Consider the following 11,199-nt stretch of genomic DNA (forward strand, 5'->3'; position numbering starts at 1 on the left):
TTAAAACATTGCTGATAGCCATCTCATTGAATCCCGAGACCTTGACCTCATCGATATATCGCGAAATTGAATGATGCGAACAACACGACATTCCCGGCATCCGGTTGGAGTATAAATTCAGTATTACTTTGCCATTGGGCAACGTAATATTACAATATTATGATGAAATAGTGCAGTTTTTATGAAAAATCCAGGATCCATGAAATGACGGAAATAGAATGATATTTGAGAAGTGAAGAGATAACTAGGGTTTACAAAGCAGAAGTGAATTGTAATGAAGGAGAGAGAGAGAGGGGAGAGGAAAAAAGAAGAGTTTTAGTGAAGTAGAGGGATTAGAGATTGATGGAATTGATTGCATAACATGGATTTTACATTGTAGCAGTGATAGAGAGTGATGCTTTGGTAGAATGATAATGATGGGAATAGTAGATAATGACGTGGTAATAAGTGTGAAATTTGTTAATTTCTCATATCTATTAAATTTCATAAAATGTATTAATGAAATTTGACGAAATGATAGTTTAACGGAATTTTTGCTTATTTCCGGAATTAATCCGGGATTCTGGAATTTCTCGTGTCGAACCGGAATTTCAGCTTATTCGATACATTAATGTATTCGGCAACTCAATTACTAGTGCTCAGTTGATATTACTTCGTATGTAAGGCAATATTTTCAATTTTAACGAGTTTTCAAACTTCTTTTCTTTTTTTTTTTTTTACTGGAATATTATCGGAAAAAAGAGAATAAACGGAATGTATTCAGATTATTTAAGTAAGTATAACGTATTGTTCTTATGTTATTACATTACACTTACGTCATCCCTAATTTATATAATGTAATGAATCGTCAGAAATTCTATCGGACAGTTCTGGTGCACCTTTTTCAAATTGACAAATTCCAATTTAAATTCAAATTGACAAATTCCAATTTATGAATTCCAATTTCGTCTTTTTTTTTGTAAGATTTGAGAGCAGCTTGCAATTATGATTGATAAGTGTTCTTGTGTTATATATTGTCGAAAAAAAACTAATTTGAATTGAACTGAGCTATTGAGTTATGGATTTTTTGGTTATTAGGGAGCCATATGGAATTGAAATTAATTAGCTCATCGTTGAAATGATACGAAATTGAATTGAGTCAGAATTGTTCTGGATTTAACTGGATAGAAATTAATAAGAATTTATTTGGTTATTTGATTATAGTTTAGTTGAATTAACTTGGACCAAATTAAGTAAAGTTGTGATTAACTGAGAATAATTGATTCAAACTTGATTATATTAAATTGATTATTTCATCGTAATTTACTCTTTCTCACTCTTAGGAGAAATAACACGTAATGTTAATCATTTTATTGCAGATTGTACTGTTTTATCAAACAAAATGTTTCGGATCAATGAATGAATGAATGAACTGCTGTAACTGGCCTTAGCAATGTTAGCTCAAGATTTCCTGAAGAAGGATGATCGTGGCTTTCTATCAACTTCTTCCTCCAAGTAAGTTAATTCAATTTAAATCTTAGAATAAGAAAGGCGACGGTCATTTTTTCTGATGATGCTTTTTGACTTTTCTTTTGAAAGTTCATCTTTGCTTGGATTTCTTTCTGATTTTTTTTTTATTTACTCGCATTGATTTAGTTGGTTTTGACTACTTTTGATTTTAATCGACTGTTTTTTTTCCAAGCGATTTAAATCAAGGCAAGTAATTAGCATTGTAGTAGACAGTGGTTAATAGTAGAAAATATGTTCAGATTTTACCAAATAAAGCTGTTTGAAAACGCTTGCTAGAAGTAGTAGGCTGCTAAGATCCGATTTCTATATCTGACAAAATAATAATCAAGCATTAAATATTGCTAATTTAATTTATCAAATTAGGTGACTTTTGTTCAAAAGTATCAGTTTTTTGGTAGTAATTTGTATGTAATGATAAAAGATTTTTTTTTCTTCCATTTTTTTACCTGATGACAGTGATAATATTTTGATGTACTGGATCTGTTGCAGGTCAGCATTTTACTTCGGTCTGTTAGTAATTGCCAAATTTCTCCGCTGTATTGGAATATTTATTATTGACATATTAGCTAAGCAAGTTCATGTCGTTGGACTACTTTGGCTTTTCAAACTGGTGTAAGTTACTTATTGTTTATTATAAAAGGATGACGCTTTACTTGGCTTTGCTTCCCTTTTCTCCGGGGAATTTCTCCGAGAAATCTTTTGTTTGATAGTAGTAGCACTAAAGAATCAAATTTAGTGATTCTTAGCTAAGTTGCTTAACAGGAATAGTGGGTAATGCAAGTTATTCATTTTTTTTTGTTGTTTTGACATGATCTTTTGAGTTGTGTGGGAAATTCCGTTTCTTCGAAACAATAATCCATTTCCATGTTGCCCCCGTATTGTGCAAAACGTCCTTCTGGTCGTTTCGCCAAACATTTTATAAAAGAATTTCTCAAGTAAAAATTTTAATTTCTCATTTTCATTAACTGTATGAGCTAAATTTTAGAGGTTGACAGATAGAAATGACATGTTACTATGAGCAGATTACTTGTTTGATTTATATTTACATCAAAATTAAAAATCATTCTAGTGCTTCGTGTATTCTTATACCGTTTCAAAAACCATTCAATCATGGAAAGTCACTGAAAAGGGTTTTGGTAAGTATCACTGTAAAATTTAACATTCAACTCAACCGTAATCCAAATATGCCTATATTTTGCTTGCATAGACAGTTTAACAGTCATAAATGCTTCACATTTGTATCGATCTAAAGCAGTGAATATATGAAGTTATGAAAACTGATGTTCTAACTGCAGGGCATCAGAATTGTGCAGCTAGCGGTATGGAATTGCTTAATCGAAATCACGTGGTTCTATGGTATTACTTTTTGTGGACCTTTGAGGTATTGTAATTTTCCACCAGAAATTTTAACATTTTTTTAGCGTTTAGTAGTACCTATGAGGATTATAAATGGAAGTGAGAAATTAAATTTTAATATATGAAGTGGTATTTTTTTAATATATGAAAAATTAAGAAAAGAATGTAACTTTCGCGAAATTCAAAGTCTTTTCTTAACCTCTTTAACCAAAAACGCTATGGATACTGAATTTTAATTTTGGGCGCATGTAGGTAAATGCAAAAACAAAACAAATGTCATTGATTTATATATATATATATATATATATATATATGTATATATGTATATATATATGTATATATATACATATATACATGTATATATGTACACATATATACATATATGCATGTGTATATATAACTAAATATATTTGTATGTATTTATATACTTTATATTGTATATATTTATATAATTCCAGATCCATATTGGTATTCGAGCAAAGTCCATCGGTTATAATGGTTGCTTTGCTAACTTTATTGAAAGGAAGCAATTCATCATCGAAGACTCGCGGAGTGATTGCGCTGTTATTGGGTTATCTTTCCTTAGTTTTGATGGACAGCGATGCTACTGTGGAATCAAATCACAGTATATCTTATTTCATTACAAAAATCTGTAATTTTAATTTTGCACTTAACTGAACGATTTTTGCTTTTAATTGGTGCGAGCAGAATCCTATTAAATTGGTTTATGTTTGTTATCTGTAAACTGATAGGAAGGGAACTTATATGTTAACTTGATTATTTCGTTGCTGAGATTTTAGCAAACATGGCAAATTTTACATTTAATACATTATTCAAATAAATGAATGACCTCTCTTAAATTATCAGTTATTATTTCAGGGTCATCACATAGTCATCAAAGCGTTCTGAATCATTTGTTTTATCATTTTATGCATAATTCAGGAGTTTCGGACCATAAAGTAAGTTTTACAATTCGTAATGTTTTTATTTTCTGTACAAATTGTAATTCTCCATTAATTGTCAAAGCCAAACAAAGAGATTTCTGATAAATACTCCATTCTGATATAATTATGTTTAATAGGTCCAGTGATAAGATTCATGACGATTAGAATTCTTGGATGGTGAAGTAATAGTTGATGTTTGTTTAAAATTTATGGATTCAGTTTTTCTTTCATCTCGCCTAACATTTTTTTTTTTTACCTTGCTCCCATCATTACATTCAATTTGCATTTCTCTTGACAAATTTCCGGAATGGAAATTGAATTTCTGCCAATATTGTACTGAAATTACTTGAGGGAGGTATCATTTTGTTGGTCTTTGCGGTCTTGATAAAAATGGCATACGATTCATCATTCCGCCATCTAGCGGTTGAAATTGGTGGTCCAAAAAGGCTCTACTCATTGGTGACACTTTTCTCTGCGATATTTTTAGCACCAGTGGCAATTCTTGCTTTCGCCATGGGCGAAGTCAGTTCTTTTATTATCACATTTTAAGTATATGCTTAAATCTGTAATTTAGATATTCCAACTAGTACCAAAAGGTTTTGCTTGCGAATAATAAATGTTGATTTAAATGACAATTCACTTCTTTACTTAACTTGAACTATCAGTTGTTTATGCAACGAAGCCATGATTTTAAATAAATTGCAGGCATATATTACTTCTTTTGTCGACTTTCTTCTTTTATTGTTTATCGGATCGACGTTCGTTATGGTTTTCGATTTCTACACGGAGTCATTTTGTTTTCAGGTTCTTAGTTTTTTCCTTGAATTTTCAAAAATTCTACTATTAATTTGTCATTGGAATAGAGAATATCTTACAGCAACTGCGTTGTCATATATTCCTTAATGAGATAACTATTTGGAAGAGCTGTTTTTGTGTTCTTCTGCTGAAAGGAAATAATTAGGTCCGGTTTATTCAAAATCTCATTTTTATTTTTTAAATGGTAATTATTTCAGCATGTAGCTGATCCGGTGTTATCATCAGCACGATGGAGTCCAATGATAATGTTTGTTTGTGCCTTTATGTTCGCTTCAGCTTGGTACACGGGTGAAAGTCATTATGCACTTGACGCTCACGTTATTTCAGGCGGAGTATTGTTGACGCTGCTTTGTTTCATTATTGGTCTCTTGTTTGATTGTATATCTAATTAATATTGATTATATATCTAATTAGTATTCCATGAAGTTTAGTACAAAAGTTTTATCTCACTTTGGTGAGGAAGAGGTGAAGGCTAGGCTTATTAAAGCCTGGAAAAGAGGTGAAGGTTAAGCTTGTTAAAGTCTAGCTTCACCTCTTTCCACAAATAAAAAACTTTGAACAAGCTAGAACGGTTGGCTGGTAGAAATCAGGCGATCCGAATCAGCGACAATCTGATCAGAGATCAGATCAAGTAAAATATCCAGTATTTCGACCCCTTCCAGGCTCATTTATGGAACTATCTTACATGGAGTTGTGATCCTAGTGGGATATATCAAACACTGACTTAAATGATCAGATTGTAATATTCTGTATTTCATTTTTCCTTCTTTTTAAATCGTTGGTTTTTTTTTTTTTTTTAAAGAAGTTGTTTGCTTAAATTTTACACAATTATACAGTAAATTTTACCGAAAAATTGATTTCAGCTTGTTTCTCCTTAACATCCTCTGCTAATCCACGTTCCAGAGGTGGATATTATGTTGGGTTATCGGATAGTGGAATACCACTATATACTTATGGTGAAGCATTTTTGCAAAAAACTTCAAGGTTTGTGATATTTTATCTGTTCATCTACCAAAAATATTGTTAGAATCGCTTAGCTTTCAACCATTATGTTCTTGATTAGATGCTTTCTGAACTTATAAACCCTTGATCTTCTCGTTTATTCTATCATATTTCATAACATACTTTCCGACTCACACATTGATACTGCATACCTTATCCTAATTAGTGTTTTGAAGATAACGTAATCTTTTTTGTCATTCATAGAGGGTAATCCTATTATAGCTTCAACAAACTTATTTGTTGCATATTTTTCTGCATTGCATTTATTAATTGCTTTGTTATTTTTTTTTTAAGATCAATAGTACTGTTGTTCAAAGAAACTCTAGCGGAAATATTGATGAACACTGATTCGCGTAGAATTTTTTGGTTCCTCTGTGCTAATTTGGTATCTCTCCTTTGCTTTTTCAACTTTTCTATTGTATTTTAATTCACAGTGAATTTTTTGATATTTCACATTATTCGATTGTTTTATATTGAATCTGAAAATTTATAGTCGTTTTGTGGAATTGAATTTTTGTACGGCTTCTGGACGAATAGCCTTGGATTAATATCCGATGGTTTTCATATGCTTTTCGATTGTTCTGCACTTGTAAGTTTTTACTTCTATGTGCGGTTTCATTTTAAGACAAACAAAAGTTCTTGTAATCTGATGCTATCACATTCTTTCAGGTAATGGGTCTTGTTGCTTCTGTGATGTCACGCTGGCCTTCTTCAAAATATTATTCTTATGGATACGGGAGAGTTGAAGTACTATCAGGTAACTGATTATGTAGTTATTTATCGCACCGAAAATCAATTGTCGATTTTTATTGGTCCTGCAAATCACACCTTTTTGAGGTTAATCTAGTCGAGAAACTATTTTGAAGTTAAAGTGTTACTCAAGTCATATTTAAGGCTTTCTTTATATTACTGTTCCAGGGTTTATAAACGCTTTGTTCCTCATTGTTATTGCTTTTTTTATATTTCTGGAAGCGCTGGAACGATTGTACGATCCACCAGATATCAGTACTGATAAACTAATGGTATGATTCCAGTTATAATTCTTTTGTTGAATGCTTTATCATAAATTGGTAATGGAAAGGATTTTTGCTAGTTTGACATTTGGAACCAGCTAATTGGCTTTCTCCATTTCCTCGACCACAAAGTGGAGCTGTATGTTTATACAAGATTAACTCCAGTTCTTTCGCGACGCAGGACTACATTTTCAAAATATTATACTTATTGAGTTGGATCTGCTGGGTATCGAGTCACTTTGTTGTTTGTGCTATCAAGAGAGGAAGGATACTTGATAAAGTATCGTACTGCATCATTGTAAAATTAAATTCTGTTTCCAGTCGGAATGATGAAAAAAATTAGTAGTTTTTGCTATAGCCCCTGGCTTTATTCCAGTATTAACATGATCATCTTCCAGATATGGCTACATATTGGAGAGGTTAATATGATGATAACCGGTCAAATTGTTTAATTCAATTTATTTTTGAAATCGGACTAAACTGTCGCAATTCTTAGTTTATATTTGATTTAGATAGTAGCAGTTGCTGGTTTAATAATAAATATATTTGGTATGTTCGCATTTCACGGTGCAACACATACACATTCTCATGGTGATGATGGCGGTCATTCGCATAACGATGCCTCGCATTCACATTCGCATTCACATTCACATTCACATTCTCATTCTCATTCGCATTCACATGGAGAAGCAAATGCTAATATGCAAGGTTCACCTTTTTGGTATTTTAGAATATAAGAGATCTGGAAATATTGCTGGGTAAATGAGATAAATGAGATATTTGGTCATTTGGGGATTTAATCTGATTTTGAGTGATAGACGAAAGCGGATTTCTACAGTTGAAATGGCTCTATATAACCAATAATATGTTTTTAATAGATATTTAACTTTGTAAAAGGTCTACCAGTTAGATGGTGAGGCCGATGTATACGGTACCAATAATACAATTTTTCACTGTAGATGACGATGCTAATTAGCATCTCCTCTTTTTTCATGCAGATGACATAGCAGTTGGAATATTGCTATTGCAAAGTTTATTAGTTTGGCAGTAATGCTAAAAGGAAGATTATAGAGTACATGAAATACAACTTTGCAACGATTTTTTTCTTTCCTGGCTGATTATCGTTTAAGTTAAAGTAGCAAACGTTTGATTCTTTACAGGTGTTTTTCTACACGTCCTTGCTGATACACTTGGTTCAGTGTTTGTGATAATCAGTACTCTTATGATTCAATATTTTGGTTGGAAATGGGTCGATCCATTATGTTCATTAATTTTATCGATGCTTATTCTTAGTTCAGTAACACCATTGCTGAAACAATCGATGGCTACGTTGATGCAAAACATGCCACCCCAAACAAAAGAAGAGTTTGAACACATTTTACATGAGGTTTCATTTATTTTTTTCTCAATTTTAAAAATTTTAAATTTAGAAGTTTAGGAAAAGTGATTCGAGTATCGAAGGTTACCATTTTCGACATAATCAATTTTTTAGAATTGTAATATTTCATTTTAGAAGTAAATTAATTTTTCTGTAGACAGTAATAATATGTTCGCTTATTCATGAAAAGTAGCGTTTGACATCTAGTCGTTTTTACAAAAATCGGCGTATTATACATATGCTAAATCTCAACATTTCTATTTCTACTTTTTATAGATTTTAAACATCGAGGGTGTGAAATCCTATTCTAATATTCATTTATGGCAACTCAAATCTGTTTTCAATGTGGCATCTCTGCATGTTCAAGTGAATGATGATGCAAATGATCAAATTATACGGTTAAAAGTTTTGAAAATTTTAAAATCGATCAATATCACGCAAGCATCAGTTCAGGTAAATAATTTTTATATTTATTTGGTACCCTTTGTCGTATTTCCATTCAATTCCACTTTCAAAACACTGTAATATTTCGAAAAATTTTTTGCGAAATTTTTTTAATATATTTAGTTAAGACCACCTTTTTTTCAAAATCGGCGAGTAAATTGAAATAGTTTTTTTTACCAGAATAATTTATTGTTAAATTTTTTTTTTTTGATGTACTACGTCAGGTATCCTTGTAGTTCTAATCATGTAATTTAAATTCATTTCACCCTCTCCCCTAGTTTCCAGATTCATAAATTTGTTTTAGATTGAAAAAGAAAGTTTTTTCCGCCAGATGTCTGCTCTTTGTCCATCGTATAAAATTCCACAGCGCGTAACAAAAGGTATTTCAATTGGTCACACTTCTGCTTCCACTGATTGCTCTCATCACAGTGAAAAATGTGATGGATCACATAGTGCAGCACAAGTTATGGTTAATTCTAAGAAATTATCCTTAATAAAATCTTTGTGTGAAATGGAAATTTTTATTCCATAATTTCTTTTTTTTACTGTAAGGCTTTTCTAATTTTCTTATAGCTATTTAATTAGTTAGGTTGAAGAAAATTTTTTGAAAGAAATTGTTTTAGCAAAAATCAGTTGAAATAAATCTGCTTGATCTCTAGGTATATCATGGGTTTGATCGCACGATTATGTGAAAACTTTTACCCGAAAATCTATACGATAGTTCTAGAAAGTCTTGAAAATCTTCAAGAGTTGAAAAAATGCAATTGGAATTTTGGAATTTACAATTTAAATTTAAAACATTTTAAAATATACTTCCAGAACCTTAGTTATGGTGCAAATGAAATTTCAGGATGGAACAGCAATGAAGGGCTATCTGCAGCATGGAAATAGTAGCCACTTTTGCTCTGAAGCATAATTTCAACAAAATTATCAGTTTCCATTCATGCAAAGAAGCATGAATTTATTAGCTTTTATGGACGATTTATTACTATCAATGATGGCACATGCAATATTTTATCATTCATTTTAATTTGGTATTCTTTTCTTTTTTTTTATTTTAACTTGCACTATGAATTGAAGTTATAAAAGGTGATATTCACGATTCATCAGTTATTTATTTTATTTTTACAATTTCTTTCCGAATAATCGTGTTATGATGATCGTTTGTTTTATCGTTTTCGTTCATATATGTTTTTCCATTTCCATCTGTTTTTGTCTAATTTCATTTAAAATTTGAAACCCAGAGACAGATCTGATCGAAATTGATTTCCATGAGAAGTAAACCGATTAATTCCTAGCAGTCTTATCGTTTTTCTAGCAGTTAGGGGAAAAAGTCTTTAGATAGGTTGATTTTATTTATAAGAAAAAAAGGAAAAATTTTAATATATTCATGAAGATAAAAATAAATGCAGATGGCAGTAAGCATACTACTAGTAATATGTTGGCTGTTGTTTCATGATGATGATGGCATTGATGAATAATGTCATTTGAAATATCAATTGTATGTTTCACTGCAAACTTCAATGTTCAATCAGCTGTGCCAATTTTAGCAATATATGAAATACATTGGATTTCATATCACCAATACATCGTAAATATACGTTTTTTAATTTCTTATCTTGTTATTTGTTATTTTCATGTTATTTTCATGAAATTTTATGCTTCTTTTCTGTATGAAGATGTGAAATTGTTTAGAGAAGGCTTAGCATGTTTTCTCGGTGAATAGTTCAACATATCTGTTATTGGTATTTCTCGGATTTATCTGAGATAAAATAAATATCATAAACCGGTCAAACTTTTGCTTGCATATGCTTTTTGTTTTCTTTTTTTCTTGTTTTTTATTCAGGTTCTTTCATTGTTTTCCTTTTTTTTGACATATATTTTTGTTGATAAGCTAATAATTAATAGACTACTCATAGTAAACTTCTATGTAAAAAGAAAAAACTTTATCGAACATTCTATACATATCATGTATGATTATTTGTGATATAAAATAATCGATAATGATTTTGCAGTTAGGCAAATATTTTATTTAAAATTAATTGACAACAATAAAAAACATGACAAAAGACATGGTGTTAATCATTTTAGTTGTTTGAAATAATTTTTTAGAAAAGTTTAAATTTAGTTCAAAGAATTTCGAAATTTTTTTCTTTTTCAACGGATGTTGAGATCATTGCAATAACATTGATAAATATATCTTTTTAACTTTTATCAAAATAAGCATAATAAATGAAATAAAATATACATGTAACTAGGAATGCAATTGGTAGTATAATTCGAAAAATATAATCAACAATTTTTATCAAAGTTGGTGGTTGACGTTCTGGTAAATGAGCATAATAAGGCATTTCATTGAGCCATTGTGTTTTCTCGTTACATTCATCTCCAAAATTCTACAAAAAGAGAAGAAAAACAGAACCTCTGAAATATGTAAGTTCCAATTCTCTATTATTATTATTATTAGTATTATTATTATTATTATTATTATTATTATTATTATTATTATTATTATTATTATTATTATTATTATTATTATTATTATTATTATTATTATTATTATTATTATTATTATTATTATTATTATTATTATTATTATTATTATTATTATTATTATTATTATTATTATTATTATTATTATTATTATTATTATTATTATTATTATTATTATTATTATTATTATTATTATTATTATTATTATTATTATTATTATTATTATTATTATTATTATTATTAT

At 29.8% G+C, this 11,199-nt stretch overlaps 1 protein-coding gene across 1 annotated transcript; it reads left to right on the forward strand.

Annotated features, from left to right (window-relative positions):
• Positions 1 to 1,385: 1,385 nt before the first annotated feature.
• LOAG_09039 (hypothetical protein) lies at positions 1,386 to 9,378 on the forward strand (the record flags this gene model as incomplete). Its single annotated transcript, XM_020447845.1, has 19 exons — positions 1,386 to 1,494; positions 1,999 to 2,121; positions 2,579 to 2,645; positions 2,805 to 2,890; positions 3,324 to 3,490; positions 3,745 to 3,824; positions 4,161 to 4,331; positions 4,515 to 4,613; positions 4,823 to 4,988; positions 5,489 to 5,609; positions 5,922 to 6,012; positions 6,121 to 6,216; positions 6,297 to 6,384; positions 6,546 to 6,649; positions 7,153 to 7,348; positions 7,801 to 8,027; positions 8,295 to 8,471; positions 8,767 to 8,931; positions 9,313 to 9,378. Exons 1-19 carry the CDS (start codon positions 1,433 to 1,435, stop codon positions 9,376 to 9,378), a joined length of 2,352 nt encoding a protein of 783 aa, XP_020301964.1. The 5' UTR covers positions 1,386 to 1,432.
• Between the last annotated feature and the right edge of the window lie 1,821 nt (positions 9,379 to 11,199).

Source organism: Loa loa (assembly GCF_000183805.2).
Source record: "Loa loa unplaced genomic scaffold supercont3.540, whole genome shotgun sequence".
NCBI lineage: Eukaryota > Metazoa > Nematoda > Chromadorea > Rhabditida > Onchocercidae > Loa > Loa loa.